Source organism: Rhincodon typus, chromosome 10 (genome assembly GCF_021869965.1).
Source record: "Rhincodon typus isolate 14 chromosome 10, sRhiTyp1.1, whole genome shotgun sequence".
NCBI lineage: Eukaryota > Metazoa > Chordata > Chondrichthyes > Orectolobiformes > Rhincodontidae > Rhincodon > Rhincodon typus.
Genome location: NC_063341.1, coordinates 20863623 through 20882344, shown reverse-complemented (window position 1 = coordinate 20882344; position 18722 = coordinate 20863623). Strand labels below are relative to the sequence as shown.

The 18722-nt window shown below is 36.9% G+C and overlaps 2 protein-coding genes across 8 annotated transcripts in view; one reads left to right on the top strand and one right to left on the bottom strand.

Moving 5' to 3' along the window:
• The window catches only part of LOC109930050 (UDP-N-acetylglucosamine transporter-like), a 49454-nt gene extending 42118 nt beyond the window's left edge, over positions 1-7336 (top strand). For 5 of the 6 annotated variants that reach the window (XM_048602480.1, XM_048602483.1, XM_048602481.1 and 2 more), the window contains exons 8-9: positions 2473-2606; positions 5157-7336. In XM_048602480.1, coding sequence (XP_048458437.1) covers positions 2473-2606; positions 5157-5247 — 225 coding nt within the window. In that variant the 3' untranslated portion in view covers positions 5248-7336. Of the gene's footprint in view, positions 1-2472; positions 2607-5156 lie in introns of those variants that run through there. The other variant, XM_048602484.1, reaches the window with a different exon arrangement.
• trmt13 (tRNA methyltransferase 13 homolog) overlaps positions 1-18722 on the bottom strand; it is a 147569-nt gene that overhangs the window by 126123 nt on the left and 2724 nt on the right. The window lies entirely within an intron of this gene.

Below are 18722 nucleotides of genomic sequence, written 5' to 3'. Positions count from 1 at the left end.
CCACTATTCTAGTTTAAATACAGTTAATAGGATGCATCATCATACATCTGAGGGAAGACAGCCAACAGCAGTGTTAAACCTAATTAGGTTCAGACAAAGTTCTTCCTTATCAATTTCTAATCTTTTCTGTTCTCTCTTAATTTAGTTATTCTCTTTCTATATTACTTCTGTCAGCTGTTTTATTGAAAAAAAAATTTATAATGCATTGAGTTTGGAAGCTGTTTGTTACCCCTTGATGCTTTTTACTCCATTTACTATCTCAATAAATTCTCTTTACTGTATGTGATCTGACTATGTTGCCATGATATGCCAACTCCTACATGGTCTCCTGTGGTAGTGAAAGATAGAGGATCTCTTGCTGCAGGTGGTAATAACTAATATTCTCCCGTTTAATTTTATGGAATTTTGCAGCACTGAATGAGGCTTTTTAGTCTACTTCACTCAATGTAGAAGCTGTTCATTTGTACTTTTCTTCAAATATGAACCCTAACATGAACTCACTTGAAAATTATTATCGATTTTGTTTCTGGTTATCCCAACAAACCTTTTGTGTTTGGAAACAAAATTATTCCCCCCCACCTTACTCTTTTTGGTTTGAACTAAAATGCTGGCCAATGGAAACAGTTTCTACCTTACCTACCAAGTCAAAACTCCTTGGTGAGTTTTGTGGGGAGGCTTCAGTGCTGTGTCCATTTAGGCATCAAAATGAGGGCCACGATGAAGGCACATGTTGAGCAGGAAATGTACTGCCTACCAGATTGGGCTGAAGACGTGAGGCATCCGGTATCCAAGATACCAGGGAACACTTACTCTGACCATCCCTTCAATTTAAATTAAACCAAGCAAAGTACTCACCACAAACACCACCAGTCTCAGCCCTGAGATCCCCAATGTCCAATCTTCAGGCCCTCCCTACCCAAATATCATCAGCAATCCAAACGTACCAGTTCACTTACTTGATGCAGCCTACTCCCGCAGCACCATCTGCATTTATAATGAAGAATTCCTTTCCAGACAGCTCCTGTTTACTGCTTCAGAGATAGTAGGAACTGCAGATGCTGGAGAATCTGAGATAACAAGGTGTAGAGCTGGATGAACACAGCAGGCCGAGCAGCTCGCCTGTTATGTTCATCCAGCTGTACACCTTGTTATCCCTGTTTACTGCTGTGCTTACATAAATGTACTGTCACAGTTCAAGAATGCATTTCACAACCTTCTCAAGGGCAATTTGGGGTGAGTTTCAAACAGTAACCTTGCCAATGATACTCGCCTTCAAGAATGAATTTTTAAAAAAGTCTTATGTCCAATATCCAGGGCTTCTTGGATTTTACCATTGATGGGCAGGAATAGAACACCATCTGGCGAGTGCCCATAAGCATTTAAGAGCACTATCCTGTTCACTGATGCTGAGTTTGTGTTCTATCAAGATCGTTTTAACACCAGATCTTATGGACACAGAGCTGAAGTGGGAATGCCTGCATTCAGCCAAGTGTCTCACCAAAGAGTCCAAGTAAAACTGAAATCAATGGGGATCAGAATCTAGAATCATGCCTTGTACAAAGGAAGGTGATAATGATTGTTAGAGACAAATCACATCAACACAGGGTATCACTGCAGATGATCCTCAGCAAAATGACCTTTTCCCAGCTAGCTTCAGCTGCTTCATTATTGATCTCCCTCCATAATATTTCAAACTTAAGAAAACAAATAGATTGGCAAGGTGCATTTTGTCAGTTAATTAGCTGAAATTATGAATTGAGAACAATGTCTTGTGCTTAATCTTCTTGGAAGGCCAACATTTATTATCTATCCTCCATTGCCCTAAAAAGGGAGCAACACAACTGAATGACATGATAAGCTACTTCTCCCAACAGTCAAGAGTCAAACCATTGTGTAGGACTGGAGTCACATGCAAACTAATCTCTTTGGTATTAATTTCATCCTACATTAAAAGACAATGCAAGTCAATGGAAATTACTAAATTATTTTCCACAAATGCTGCCTGAAGAATTAATAATTAGTTATCACTAGCTATAGTGTCAAATATACTGCTCCAGAAACAAGCTTGTTTCCTAACTTCTTATAATAGCATGAATTACGTGGAGTGGCAATCGAGATTTGCTGCACTTTGGTGTTTTAAACTCGACTTGGTGTAATCCAACCATGAAAAATGATCAATGGCTCAATATATGACAGTAGTGTGTTCTCTGGTCTCAGGACTGGTCTGGATGGCAAATCATTGATGAGTTCTGCCAAAATACTGTACAAATTTTAAAACTGGAAGAAAAATTAATTGTCATAATCATGAAGTCCCTTAGAGTAAACTGTGGTGCTTTAGTGGATTTTTTTTGTTTGATGTTGATAGTGTTGTCTGTCGGTATTCAGTCTAAAAAACCCTTTGTTATTAACTTTTCTCGTTAAAAATGATTACTATAAATATACAATTTTTTAATACTGTTTTTCTTTCACTAGGCTCTTGGCGGTCTAGTAATTGCAGCAGTCATCAAATACGCAGATAACATCTTGAAAGGCTTTGCCACATCATTATCTATTATCCTTTCAACATTGATCTCTTACTTCTGGCTGCAAGACTTTGTGCCCACAAGGTACGGAGCAATGGATGATTTGTTCTCCTGGTTCCTCTGCATTTTCATTCCTTAACTTTGTTTATTGTCATTGATACATTATTTTAGTTACAATTACCTATATAAAGTTGAAGATAATGTTCTGCACTAGATGTTTGAAATTCTTTATTTTGTGGAATTTTAAAGTCAACTTTTTCTTTTTGTAAACCTTAACAATGACTTTAATAAGCCCATCCCATTGTTCCTAAAATATATTGGATTGTATTATTTATTACTGAAATTTCCCTAAATTGTTACTAAAGTCAGGTTGTAAAAGTTATGCCTGTTCTAAAGGCATTGTTATCCTACGGACTGTTGTCTAATACAGTTGGATGAGACAGAGACCAGATTCATCTCAATCAAAATCGGATATAAAACTGTCTGGATTTCAGTATTAAGAATGTTTTCTAAAAATTTAGTTGTAATGAGGAAAGGCAACTTTTATCCCGTGTTAATGTAATTGATTCAGACCCAAGTTTCAAGAAAGATAAAGCAGTGATCAGGCACTTTCACGGACAGTTATATTTGAATGTCTAACTAAAATCCTCTACTTGCCTAAACTATGTTGATTTTGACTAGTTGAATTCTCAAAGTGGCTGTGGGACCCTTACATTGATCATATACATATTATAAATGCAGTGATATTTTTCAGGGACAAATGGTGTACAAGGGAGAGATGATTTAGATCAATGGTGTGTTGAAGATTAATGTTATTATTAAACACAGTTTTTCATCCTGGATGATCGAAATGTGCATTCTAAAGATGTTGCCTTGAGCAAAATCTGAGAGATTTAAAATATGATGCAGTACAGCCACACTGAATTGTTTAGATCTTTTGGATACTTAGCACGTTTAATTCAGTGTATGAAAATAATAAATATAGGAGCAAGGAACAAACAAAGAAATATTCACTTTACATAGTTGTCTTATAGTGCTGAGACAGAAAATAAATCAGATGTCGTGGGTCAGTTTTTAAACTAGGAAACCTGATACTTGACTGCAGTAAAGCCAAATGAAATAAGGTTAGGGTTCACAGTTTGGACACATTGTTAGATTACGCTCCACATTTATGCTAAAATTTTTATGTTTGTGATATTGCAAATAATATTTCACAAATCAACACAATTGGTCAGCTTAATTGAAACTGGCTTCACTTTTTTCTGTCCATCTTAAAAGTATTCCCTGATGTGTTGAAGAATGATAACCTTGTGCAGTTTTATTAATACAGTTGAAAATAGGTTTCTCAGCAAAATGTGTTTGTAATTAATGTTGTCTGTCCTCCAATGTGATTCAAAAGCATTGAACATAAACTACATTCAATCATTTAAAAACTTAATTGATAAACTCAGAAATTATGAAGAGTGCAACATTTTTTTGATGTGAAACGGCTTTTAAAATATCCCAATGACATAAGAAAATGTGTACAATTTGAAGGGCTTTCAAACCAAAGCAAAATTTCAAACGTACCAGCCCAAAAGATCACAAAAAAGATGTTGATGGTTTTGGGTATAACTCACTTAATTGAAAAATTCCCCAAGCTTATGAGCTGTTTCAGCTGATTCTACCCGTATTGTACTTGTATAATTTGCAGAAACTCAACCCCAAGTTATTGAATTACATTTTCAGTGACATAGAGCACAAATCATAAAGATAATATTGTTGTGTGTTCCGGCCATTCAGCAGGTAGATAGGTGACAGATGAAATTTAATATAGATAAATGTGAAGTAACATATTTTAGGAGAAAAATACCTTGGGTGTACTCCAATGTCTTGAGTAAAGTTGTCAATGAATAGCAGAGTGATGAGGTTTTAATAGATATGTTAAAAAATAAGTGTTTTTAAAAAAGTAAACAAGGAAAGGCTTATTCCCTTTGCGGAGTTAGCATGAAAGGATCAAAATTCTAAATTGTGTGAGAAAACATCACAATAAACTTCTTTGCACAGAGGACTGTTGGAGCATGAGTAGATATTTGAAGGGGAAATAAAATATTTGAGAATGGGGTAATGGGCTTAGTTTGGTTTGCTTTTCGCATTTAATGGACCATGTGGCCTTTTTCTGTGCTACAAACTTGTGTAATTCATCCGACTTTTCAAAACCCTATCTAGTGTCTATGAAACCCCACCATTTTCCTGTTTTGGGTTTGGTGGTGTCTTGGATGAAGAACTTGAGCTTGGCATTTTAATTGCACAAATTCAAAGCTAATCTCAAACAGCTGTGTTTCTGAATAGAAAATAGATTGATTAATATGGTGGAAAGTTAGTTAGTTGGGGTATAATGGGCTTCTCATTGTTCTTGAATTTATTTGTATATATGTACATGAAGTAAGGTTAACCAAGGAAGTTGTGTTACTAGTCAGCCAGATATAAGTGCTTCACTTGCAGAGCCCCATAACGAAATTCTAAACTGATGTAAGTAAAATGTCATATTAATTCTCCTTCATTAAAGCTGCATACAGGATGTGTTGTTTGCGAATTCAATGCTTTTGGTAGGGGCAGAAACTTCATGTGTAAATCTCTGCTTCTTTGTTTCAGTGTCTTTTTCTTTGGAGCCATCCTGGTGATAATTGCAACATTTCTATATGGATATGAACCCAAGAACATCTCAGATCCAAGCAAAGCATGATGCAGTGTCAATCAGCACAGCACTCCATTCATTTGCGGGTGTAAAACTCACCAAGGAGTCTAAATGCTCACACCTGGAGGCACTTGACTGTCCAAAATAATGTTCTTTAACTTACATAATTATTATGGAACTTGCATTATAAATTTTATGTGGGTGTAAGTGGGAAGTTATATGTAATTTCATAGGATCTTGACAACTGTATAGACTGATGGCACTCTCAACCTTTAAAATATCAATGGCCAAATACAAAGCAGATCAGTAGTTAAAACAATCATGCTTGAGCTCAGTGACAAAAATAGACTATGCAATGTGAGATCAGGGTTCACAAATTGATACAGTTTACAAATAGATTTTGGTTTTCTGAAAGCAAAATGTTTTAAGTCAAATTGAAAACAAGTTTACAAATTCAAGCATGTTCATTTTCAAGTATGTGAATAAATGAAGGGTGTTCTATATCTGTTTCAATAAAATCATGATATTTTAGTCCAAAACCTGCAAACCACAGCTTTGTTTAAAACAAAAAAAAATGAAACTGCCATGTGTTGCTGAAAGTTGACCTTTCCTTTGTCTTTTTGAAAGAGCAAAGTGGCCATTTTATTTCTGTGCTGCTGGTTCCACTTTTCTGCATTAGACTGGACCAAACCACGGAATCTGATTTCCAAAATGGTTAAAAACTCCAGAACTTTGTGATTGAAAAATTGATTTGCTTATCACAACAAGTTGGTGAACATGGATATAAATATTGCATCAAATAGTCTGTAACAATTTCACTGTTTTGGAAAAAAATCTTATTTGTCTGCATTGTTTGTAGTGAAAAAGTCAACGTAGAGTGGTTAGTCTGACTGAATGTGACTCAAAAGTTGTTAATCTGTTTCTGGTAATTAATACTGTTTCTGAAAATTTTGATTTCAATTTTTCAAAGACAACCTATCCTAAATCTATACCTTAAATTTTCTGCTGTGAAATGACTGGTACTACCAGAATAATATGTTGACAGAAACCTTGAACAGGCAACATCACTGACATATTTAGCAACGTGATCATAGTTAATGTTTGATGTAACAGAAATAACTGATCCTTTAAACTGTATTCTCTACACTGCATTGTTTTCCTTCAATTTATAATCACTTTGTCTTTAATTTTGTGTGTATAATCTGAACACAGTTTAAAGATTAGTATTTGATTTGTGAATGTTATATTTTAATAGAGGTCTTACAAGATTTATAAAAGGAAACACTCTCAAATTTCTTGTTTGGTTTATAGCATCCTTACAGTAAGTCCTCATTTATACTGGTGGTTGCATTCCTAAAAATCATGACTTCCAAGTGAAACATTAAACCAATCTTAAAATTGTAGCTAGATTCAGTAGGACCTTCCTTCTCAGAAAAATGTTATTAAAATATTATACCCTTTAAGTTGAAATATTTTATACTGCTAAATTAAATAACTTGTTAAAAATAAACTTAAAATGAGAAAATGTAGCTAGTTACTTACAGTATCTTCTTTTCGACAATGATCCTACTTTAAGATGCTCCAGCTGTCTGATTCTCCTTGTCGCTCACCCTCCCGCTCCTCACCCCTGCAATTTGCAGTCTTGCCCCTATTCCCTGATCTCCAAATTATGGCCTCCGATCCTCTTGCCACTTCTTTTCCCATTGAAGATCCAGGGCCATTTGGAGATCTGATTTAGTGGAAGTGCAATTCTTCATGGTTCTGAAATTATAGGGATTTTACAATAATGTTTTTATAAGGTCCATCTCCATGTTTACCTCTCTTGAACCCTCCCTGTGAGCAAGGTCTTAGGAGATGAGCAGTGTGGCAGGAGCAGCTTTGTAAGTTATTTTAAGAAAATGGACAGCAAGCTTGCATGCAGATCTGAAGGGAAAAGGGGCCATGCAAGTTATTAATATGCTATATGTTTAGGTCTTTCCACATTAGATTCCCTTGTTCTCACCATAACACAATGCAATGTTTTCTTTAGAGATGATCCTTTAACAAGAATGTAGTTATTTTTAGGGTGAAAAATCATTTGTAAACACACACTATTCTAGGAACAGAGACATGTCCATTTGTTTCATACGTTATTGTTGCTGAAGGGTGTGGTTGATGAGCTAGAAGGCATCTTGGGTTTCAATATTGCTTCTTGGGTATAAAGCTTACAGATTTTAATATGTGCTGGTCTTAATTAAATTGGTATTTTTCCAAGATGTTAGGGATGAATATTTTGTTAGGCCTAAGTTAAAATCCTCTTCCAGTTATATATTTCAATTTGCTGATTAAATTATAATTCTGTTAAAATTTAAATCTACTATTTATGTACAGAATAGTTTTATAACTTGGGTTTTGTTTGAGGCAAAGTAAATGAGAGTTTGTTTTTAAATTCTTCAGGTGTTCTCCTCTGAAGGCATTATTCTTTCCAATACGGTTATATGGCTACTGGATTCTTAATGGTATCTTACAAAGTGGCTATTGTTCATGTGATAATTCATGTTGACTGGCTGGTTACCTGAAAGTTGATGTTGCAGCAGAACTTCTGTCCTGCATCTTGCTTTTAATTGATGTCAAAAAACATGTGCAGTTTAGTAAGAGTTAATGGATAGCAGTTTGAAACGAGATCTCTTGTAGATCTTCACTCCTTGATTCTTGATGCTATGACCTGTTGCTGCCTGGTATCCACTGGCCTGCTTTAGATCTGCTGACTCAGTGCTATCATGCAATTTTCTGCTCACTGAGCCAGCAGGGGCGGTCTGTAGAATTCTTTTTGGATAGATGTTGCAGCTCCTTTCAAGTTCCCAGTTTGTAGGTGATAATGGCAATTATATTGTCTTACATAAAAACACCATCTTTGTTGAAAAATCCAGGATACGTAATGGATACAATTATTAGGGAGCTTTCGATTTAAAAATAGGAAATGTGTTGGGGTTTACATGATTTAAATAGTTGGAAATGTTACTTGTTGGCTGGGAAGCTGATTCCACACAAATTAAATTTGCAATTATAAAAACATACTGGCAGGAAAATACAATTACATTTGTAAGCAAGAACTGAACTATAAGTCAATTTCCAGTGAAATATTTCAGTAAAGCTTAACTAGATGTGGTATTAAATGAAATCTACATTTGCATTTGGATTAGAGAATATGTTTGAAATAATTTTGATTTTTACATCTTTATAAAATTGTCCTATACTAATAGTTCACTTACATTCCAAGAAGTATTTGGTTATGTAAATTTGTTAGTGATGTGTATTTTACCAATGCATTATCCCAATGCCTGCAGAGGTATCAAATTACAATTTTTGGTGGGGAATTCTTGCTGGGGCCATCAAATTTAAAAGTTCAAAATGCTCTTCTTTCTACACAATATGATGAATGTTGTGTGAAATGTATTTATTCAACAATGGCAAAGATTGGGTTTGGCATTTTTATTTGCAATATTTAATTAACTTTGCTGTAAACATGCTGGTTTTGAGGTTCATATTTTATAAATAAAGTTTTTTGATATTTTATATTGGGTTTTATCTAATTTGTGATAAGTTGATATTTGGACTATCACAGGCATAATGTGAGGAAGCAGCACACAATGCTTTTTTAAAAAAATACAAATGTTAGAAGTTCAGTATTCTGTTTTGAGTTCCCACCTGCTATGTCCACACCTCTCCTCCATCTAGCCAGAACTTAGTCCTGCTTTGTTGCCTTTTCTAATATGGAGAGATGTTGGCATTGTAGTCATAATACTGGACTAGTCGTCTGGAGGTTCAAGCAAATGCTCTGAAGTATGGATTCAAAATCACAATGGTATCTGGTGGAACTTGAATTCAACTAATAAATTTGGAAAATGAAGCTTGCCTCAATGGTGACTATGAAACTATTCATTTAAAATTTAAAGACTGTTTAAAAATCCAAATGGATCAGTAATATCCATTTTGGAAGGAAATCTGCATTTGTTACAGACCTGCAGCAATGTGGCTGATTCTTAACTGCTTTCTAAAATGGCCAGGGCTTCAAGGACAATTAGGTTTGAGCAACAAATGCCAGATTTGCTAGTAGCATCCACATCCCATGAAAGACTAAAGAAATAAATTATTTATTATTTAAACTTGATATTATTTGATATTACTTAAACTTATCAATGACAGAGAGCAGACACTGATGGTAACCTAACACACTGCTATTTTCTCCTTTGAAGAAAACACTTGCATTCCTCATTTATTTAATAGAGAGGTAGATTTCACAGCTATTTTTGGGTATGTTAGAATTTAAGATTTTTGTGAAATGAATTACAAATCTACTCCAAAACCTTAGAAATGAATTAGCATTTTGTGATCATGTGATGCTCAGATTAGAGAAATATGATAATGCCATAAGATTACTGAGTTTCTCTGCTTGTGCACAATTTATTTTTACTCCAATGTCGCAAGAATTCCAATCACCGATTTAGTTAAAATTATTACAAGATAATGCTACTCGAAAATTGTAAAAGTTAAACTGAATAGCTACAGCGTTGCAAGTGATGTAACTTGTTTGCTCCTCTTCATTCCCCAAGAAAAGTCAGAACCTGCTATTAAGCAGTTTAAAAATATAATCTGAATTTCTATCATCTGTCCATTTTGTATTCTCACAATGCTAATTCTGGTCTTATCCTTAGGACCATAATAATAGGTTTAGGCCTTTTAGCTCCTCGAGCCTACTCCATCATTCAATAGGATCATGGCTGATCCAACATTCCTCATGTCTATTTTCCTGCCCTTTCCCTGTCACCTTGACACCCGACTGATCAAGAATCTGTCTATCTCAGCCTTAAATATACACAAGGACTCTGGCCTCCCACAGCGTTCTATGGGAAGGAGTTTCAAAGACTTCAAATCTCAGAAGAAATTCCTCCTCAACTCAGTCTTAAATTGGCTTCTGCTTATTTTGAGACTATGCCCTCTGGTCCTACACGGTCCCGTGAGGGGAAACATCCTCTCAGCATTTACCCTGTCAAGCTATTCAGCAATTTTACATTTTTCGATGAGATCACCTGTCATTCTTCTAAACTCCAGAGAGTAGAGCCCCAACCCGTTTAGCTGTTGGTCATAAGACAATCCCTCCTTGGTGCTGTTCATACTACTGAACCTTCAAGGAACTGACCAAATGATATCACACCTTAAATAAAGGAACCAAACTGCTCACAGTATCCCAGACATGGCTTCACCAACATGTTGTACAGCAGCAGTAACAGTTCCGTACTTTTATATTCCAACCTCATTGAAATAAGGGCTAATATTCGATTAGCATTCCTGAATACCTGTTGCACCTGTGTGCTAGTTTTCTGTGTTTCATGTGCAAGTACCGCCAAGTCCCTTTGTTGTAGAAGCGGGCCATTCAGCCCATTGGGTCCACACTGACTCTGTGAAGAGCATCCCACCCAGACAGACACCTGGACCCCTGTAACCTTGCATTTCCCAAGGCTAACTCACCTAGACTGCACATCTTTGGATTGTGGGAGGAAACTGGAGCACCCAGAGGAAACCTGCGCAGATACGGGGAGAATGTGTAAACTCCACACAGACAGTCGCCCAAGAGTGAAATTAAACCTGGGTTCCTGGCACTCTGAGGCAGCAGTGCTAGCCACTGATCCACCCCTTGCTGTTGCAGCTTTCTATAGTTTTTCTGCATTTAAGTAATATTATGTTCTTTTGCTCCAAAATGAACAACTTTATATTTTCTCACTTTATGCTCCATTTGCTAACTTTTTGCCCACATACTTAACCTACCAATATCTCTCTCTGTAAGCTGTTTGTATCCCTCTCTCACAGCCACTATCAACCACAATATGATTTTTACAACAGTGTGACGTGTAGATAGTACACTGTAATCATGAATGTTGGATTATAAGTTCTATCATTCTGTTAATGAGAAAATAGTGCATCATTTTGTATTAATATAACATTGGCTGAACTTGAAACAGCAGAAACTATAACTTTGGTGCCAGGTTGCTTATGTTTAAGCAAGTAGTGTGCAGTCATAATGAGGTAGTCTGTCACAACTTAACTTTCACACTCACTATATTATAACTGCAACTAGAAATCCATTGGAAAATCCTAATTTTCATTTTAATGTTACTATCACTTCTTAGCTTTACATTTAACCAATGATCAAAGTGAATCTCCATTTTCCATGACCAGCAAATGATATCAAATTGTTTGATAATGTTCCAATGAAGCACTTTGGGATGTTTTTCTACGCCAAAGATGCTATATAAATGTGATTTGTTGTTGAATATGATTTGGTTATATAATTTAGGGCATTTAGCTCTGAATTACTTTGTTTTATTGTTACATTAAACTGTAATAGGAGGTAGAACAGTCTTGGATGCAGTTGATCTGTTGAAATTGACTCTAGATCTTAAAGCTACATTCTATTTTTGCTTCTATATGGTCCTTGTTAACCTTCAAATGTTTACATCTCCGGACCTAATAATGTTTTTAACATCCATTTTACGCAAGCTTGAATAATCTTGTTCATCTTTTGTTGCCTTATGTCCTTGACAATGGAGATAAGTTGAATAATTTTGTTACTATCATCTGTTATAAACTGAAACATTCTTCCTACACTTGCACAATAGTTGCTGTTTTGACAGTTTTGAGTTTATTAAACATGGGACAACCTAACTCTGTTCTGAGCCTGGGGTGATTCCTGAGCACCCTGCATTATTGTTACTTTCAATTTCAGGGATGATGTGGGTATTTCTGCTGTGAGCTGTGTCTTAAGTTCAAAGCAGCAGCATATTCTTGTTGAGATGCTTGTTAATTGCCAAAGAAATCGACATCTTTGCCCATGAACACTTCATTCTGTAACAGTCTCTATTACTGAGCTCCAATTTGATATAGATTTTTAGGCATAAAAATCTTTTGTAAACTTAAATTTGAAAGCACAGTCATCACCAGAATGTGGCCTCTTTCAAAAATGTACCTCTAATCTATCAGACTGAGATTGTCTTTTATTTTTTACTTTTATGTATAACAAAGATATATATTCAAATTATTTGTAGTCAGATTGTGTATGTATGGAATGCAATAGAAATGAACTTTTCTTGCTATGCAAGGGCCTTTTGGAATATTGATACTATTGTGATTGCAAAATAAAGCTGATACAATTGCATTATACTGTTTTTATAAATATTTTGGACTGCTTTTACTATAAGGAAATGCAAACAATTGAATGTCTGATTTCAGTGTTTAATTTCTGAACTAGCATCAGTAATTGTCCATTAGTACTTTCAGGGTGTTACAGGAACATATATAACACAACTAACATTTGCATAGATTCAAGTTGATGAAAAATGTCACGAAGGGGCAAATAGTGTGCTGATAAAGAATAGGAACGGACCAGGAATGGATCAGATAGAAGCTGGTACCATAGAGAAAGATTACAGACGATACTGGGGTGACCAAACCATCTTGAAATTGTAGCAAGTGCAAGGTGATAATGTATTAGGTTTCCAGTAACACAGAATAGTTGTAGTATTGTAAACAGCTACAGCATTGTTTTATCCTTGAGTGCACATTGTCTTCCCCTGTATTTCCCACAGTTTAATTTCGCTGTCTTTGTACCTGGATAAGTGAAAAGTTCCTTATTAAACATCTTTCTCTTTTTATATGTTGAAAAAGAAAATTCTTTCCATCGTCTGTCTCTCAATTGTCTCTTTCCCTACTTCCAATATGAACAATGTTTTAAACATCAATTTTTTCAGGTCAGCCCTGCAGTCAAACAGAAGTTAAAATTTTTTGAAAAATTTGGTCTTTTGGGTATCTAATAATTTGGCCATGTATTCAAACATTATGTAGACAAATAAATTTGCCTTTGGTTGTTCAGTTATTTTTAATATAAAATGAAATGGGATTATAAGGAATTTTTGGGGATTTAAATAAAAATGTAAAATAAACAAATAATACAATTGCATTCAAGAGAAATCAGATTTGCCTTTAGTCACATGCTTAATTCCAAAATAGATCAATTCTGCCCCCACGCAGTCATAAGTTAGAACATATAATTTAGGCCAGTGGTTTCAGTATCAAGGCACACTTCAATGAGACAAAAGATTTCACATTTTGTTGCATTTACTATCGTTATTGTATTACTAGAGAGGTTTGTAACGTGTATGCAACAAGCTAAAGAAACGTCAAAACCATTAATGTTTCAAATCCACCAGCAACAATACACCGTTTTAGAGTGAAAGCTTAGAACTATTTTCAAAGTCTGCTCAACTCAACTATTTCTAACTACTCAAGGACTACAGATAAAAACAGAACACAACGCAGTAAATTATAAATAATTGAGTGAGTGGGAACAAATTACTCCAGATGCTGGAGCTCACAGCGGGTCAGGCAGCATTCCTGGAGAGACAGCAAACTAACATTTCGAGTCTAGATAACTCGTCAATACAGTTGACATGAAGTGGGGAGGGGACAGCATTTATGCTATAGTTGCGGAGGGGCGGGGGGAGATGGATGGAGTGAAGAGTGCAGGGGAATAAAGATTGTTTATAGTTCAGTTTGTGATCGGAATATGAGAATCGGGTTAGTGGGGAACCTGTACCTGCCGGTGTGATCCGGGAAGGAATTGATGGGCGGGCCACTTGCAAATCTTGCTTCACTGACAAGTACTCCCCCATTTCTGAAGAAGGCTCCCGATTCGAAAGGTCAATTTTCCTGCTCCTCCGATGCTGCCTGACCTGCTGTATTCTGCCACCTCCACACTTTATCGATTCCCACTACTGGGTAACTTCTCTTGCAGCACTTTCTCAATCAGCTGACGTTGTCAATTCGCCGTTTAACTATCATCAAAGTGGAATTTTCTTGGTCTCTTTGCAACATCAGTTCCTAACATCAAATCTATGGGATAACACAGTGGGGAACTGGAGGAGCACAGCGGGCCAGGCATCAAATCTACGAATTTATTTTTTCACTGCAGCATGATTAAGGTCCCGGCAATGGTGTGGGGCTTCTTTGATTTTGCTACAAACTCAGCCATCAGCTAACTAGCCTCTTCAGCAGAGGAATCGCCTCTTTTGACAACATACGTATCCATTTCTTGCTAGAATCTACGATTTGGCTCAGTGGCATAGCTTTAAGAAAATAAGAAAAGTATTCACTTTAAAATCTGTTCAGGTCGGCATTTCAACTGTGCGCGTGCAGTTTCTTCTCCAGAAGTATTCCAGAAATAACGGTTTATTGCGATCATTGCGCATGCTCATACCGGATGATTAGTCCTGCGCATGTGCAAGTAGGCTGCAGAACTGAGGGATGTCCCCTTCTGCACGTGCAGCCCGTAGGAGTATCTACTGATATATGGGCATTACCTTCCATAATAGACTCTGAGGTTCTGCTGGAGATAAGACATGGTCTTCGTGCTCATGTAAAGTGGTGATGCTTCCTGAAAATTTCGGGGCACACTTCTCACCTTGTTGAAAACCGCTGATCACGGCTTCGGTATCAAGTAACCGCTTTAGTTGTTACAGCTCTTAAACCCAGGCCTAGGTTATCTTTGTGTGCAAGTAAGACATTACTTTCCCACTTTTAGTTCGTGTTTTATTGAGCGGGATTAATGACACCCGGTCCAGCACAATCTCGGCAACTTCTCTCTGACAATTCACCTTATTAGTTACACACTCGGACTCTTCGCTACTTCTTTGTGCAGTCGTGCAGCAGGAGAGGTGGAAGGCCCACTGTTGATGACTATCTGGTGTTGACACCACTGGTGCCAAGTTTAAAGCCCAGCAGCATACCACTTCAGGCCCAGCTATTGACCTTCTGGTGTTCTCCAATTATCATTGAGGACACACCCCAGAAAGCAAGATCACTCCCTCTTTCTTGGACAGATCTTGGAATTGAGGGTGGCAGGGGTGGTGGACAAGAGGGCAGTTCTTTTACCAGTTGACTACCATAGGAGGCCACATACAGTCATAAAGTCATACAGCACGGAAACAGACCCTGCGGTCCAACTAGTCCATGCCGAACGTAATCCCAAACTAAATTAGTCCCACCTGGCGGCTCCTGGCCCATATCCCTACAAACCCTTTCTATTCACATATCCATCCAAATGTCTTTTAAATGTTGTAATCATAACCACGTCCACCACTTCTTCAGGAAGTTCATTTCACAGTGAACCACCCTTAGTGTGAAAAAAATTGCCTCATGTCTTTTTTAAAATTTCTCTCCTCTTACCTTAAAAATGTGCCCCCTTGTCTTGAAATTCCTCATCATAGGGAAAAGACAACTACCATCAACTCTATCTATACCTGTCATTATTTTATAAACTTCAATCAAGTCATCTCCTACACTCAAGTGGGAAAAAAGTCCCAGCCTTTCCTTATAATTCAAACCTTCCACACCTGGCAACATCCTGGTAAATCTCTTCTGAACCCTCTCCAGCTTGATAATATCTTTCCTATATCTGGGCCACCAGAACTGGACACAGTATTCCAGAAGAGGCCTCACCAATGTCCTGTACAACCTCAACATACTGTCCCAACCCCTATAGTCAAAGGACTGAGTAATGAAGGCAAGTGTGCTAAAGGCCCTCATAACCATGTGATGCAAACTTCAAAGAATTATGTACCTGCATCCCCAGATTCCTCTGTTCTACAACACTACCCAAGGCCCTACCATTAGTTATATAAGCTCTGACCTTGTTTGTTGTACCAAAATGCAATACCTCGCATTTATCCAGATTGGAATTCAATCTGCCATTTTTCAGCCCAATGAGCCTTTGATCAAGATCCCTTTGTAATCTTAGAAAACCTTTTTCACTGTCTACAATGCCACCAATTTTGGTATCATTTCCAAACTTATTAACCATACCTTCTATATTGCCTTCCAAATCCTTAATATAAATGACAGACAAAAGACAACCCAGAAGTGATCTCTGTGGAACACCACTGGTCACAGGCCGAAAAGCAACCTCCACCATTACTCTTGTTTCCTGCCATTAAGCCAATTATGTATCCAATTGGCAAGCTCATCCTGAATCCCATGTGACCTAACTTTACTAATTAGTCTACCATGCAGAACTTTGTCAAAGGCTTTACTAAGATCCAAATAAACAAACAACATCTACTTCTCTGCACACATCAACTCTTTTGGTAACTTCCTCAAAAAACTCAGTTAAGTTTGTGAGACATCACCAGACACTGTCAGCTTGTACTCTGGTAGTGGCCAAAGTCACTGCTGTATCCTAGGTTAAAAGGACTGCCCAGCAGTGCAGAAAGAGGTTTAATGGTCATCTGTGTCCTGCAAGGGTAAGTACCATCAGCTTCTCTGTGCTAGCTCACACTTTCTTAATCTATGCCACTCACACTCATCTCAACAAGGCTTATGCACCATAACTCTCACTATAGCATACATTATATCCATTCAATGGCTCTCACCTTATTGATTTCTCTGACCATCATGAACCAAATTGTTTCCAAGTTATGCAGCTAAAGTTTGAAAAGCAGAAGTCAGCTTAAGAAACTTTCAACTGCATTGAGAGTGGGTTTGTCTTAGATATTCTGTTGGTTGTAGTTGTACTGGTTATTCCTGTAGGTGTCACGAGTATTTTGCAACTCAGGAACGTTGCCATACTACCAGAAAACTAATTATGAGAGTACAAGTTAGAAAGTAGCAACCCTCTTCTAGAACTGGGATGTTTTCCAGGTATGACTCCTTGTCTATTTCTCCCAGCTTTCTAAAAGTATCTTGAAATACGCATGATATGAGATCAAATCATTAAGCTGTGTTATTTCACAAGGAATGAACATACAAAGAAACTGTCAACAAAAAAAATCCATTTACTTCACTCGATCTCTGTTCTCTCAGAAACAAAAAGGGAAAAAAGATTAAACTGATACCTTGCCTTTTACTTGTTAACTGTCTGACTTGACTTTTGTATTATTTTTCCTCAACAACTTCAAATTATAAACTAAAACCTATATTTTAGTTTCCTATTCAAGGTTTCTAGCACGTAATCCGTACTCTTAGTGTTGATGTGAAAACGAAAAGGTTTTCTGCTTTGGGGAAATGCATTTGCAGATACTTTTATTCATCCAGTTCAGACACATTATGACATACCTCTGGAACAGGCAGTACTGAACACAGCACTGATCCCTGTGGAATCTCACTGGTCACAGGTCACCAACCTGATAAAGCATCCCTTATTCCCACTGTTTCCTGCCCATTTACCAATTCTCTACCCTCACCAATATATTACCTCCAACACGGTGGGCTCTTATGACTTAACCTATCATGAGGTACCTTATTCAGTGCCTTCAAGAAGTCCAGAAGCAACACATATACTGGTTGCTCTCTATCTACTCCGGTTGACTCTTGCTCAAAAAGCTCTCATTAATTAGTCAGACACAATTTCCCTTTCATGAAGCCATGCTGACTCTGCTTGATTAGATTATGATTTTCCAAATGTTCTGCAATTACTTCCTTAATAATACTTTTCAAAAAATAGATATTAGGCTAATTGGCTACCTTTTTGCCTCACTCCCTTTTTGAATTAGCAGTTTTCCAATCCTCTGGTAGTTCTGCAGAGTCTAACGACTTTTGGAAAATTACAATCGATGCATCTACTATCTCTATACCTGCTTCTTTTAGGATCTTAGGATGCAAGTCGTTCTTAATAATGGGATGTTTTAAGTATCTTCTACTGTAAAGACTGATGCAAAATATCTGTTTAACTCCCCTGTCATTTCCTTGTTCCCCATAACTGTCTCCTCATTTTCTAAGGGGCCTATGTTCCCTTTGACCTCTGTTCTTTTTTGGATATTTAAAGAAGCTTTTATGTTCCTTGCTAGTTTGCATTCATAGTTTACTTTCCCTCTCTCTTTATTAGTGAAGGCAATGGCCAAGTGGTATTGTCGCTGGACTATTAATCCAGAGACCCAGATAACTTTTTGGGGACCCAGGTTCAAATCCTGCCATGCCAGATGGTGGAATTTGAATTGAATAAAATACCTAGAATTAAGAATCTAATGATGACCACGAAACCATTGTTGATTGTCAGGAAAAACCCATCTGTTTCACTAATGTCCTTTGGGGAAGGAAACTGCTATCCTTACCTGGTCTGGCCTTACTGTGACTCTAGACCCACAGCAATGAGGTTGACTCTTAACTGCCCTCTGGGCAATTAGGAATTGGCAATAAATGCTGCCTAGCCAACACTACCCTTATCCTGTGAATGAATAAAAAAAATTAACTTTCTAGACCTCCTTTGCTGGATTTTGAATTTATCCCAGTCTTTGGGCTACATACATTGGCTAAATCTTAAATTGGACTCCATTTGAGTTATGGTGCAAAATAAATCCATGATGACAACCGAGAATCTCTGAAAGAAAATCTGCTGCTAGATTAAGTTTGAGTAAATATATCAATTTTATACTTTTATGTTGTTAAGCAACAAAATCAAACATTGTGTTATATTTTAGATATGATGCTAAAATTATCAA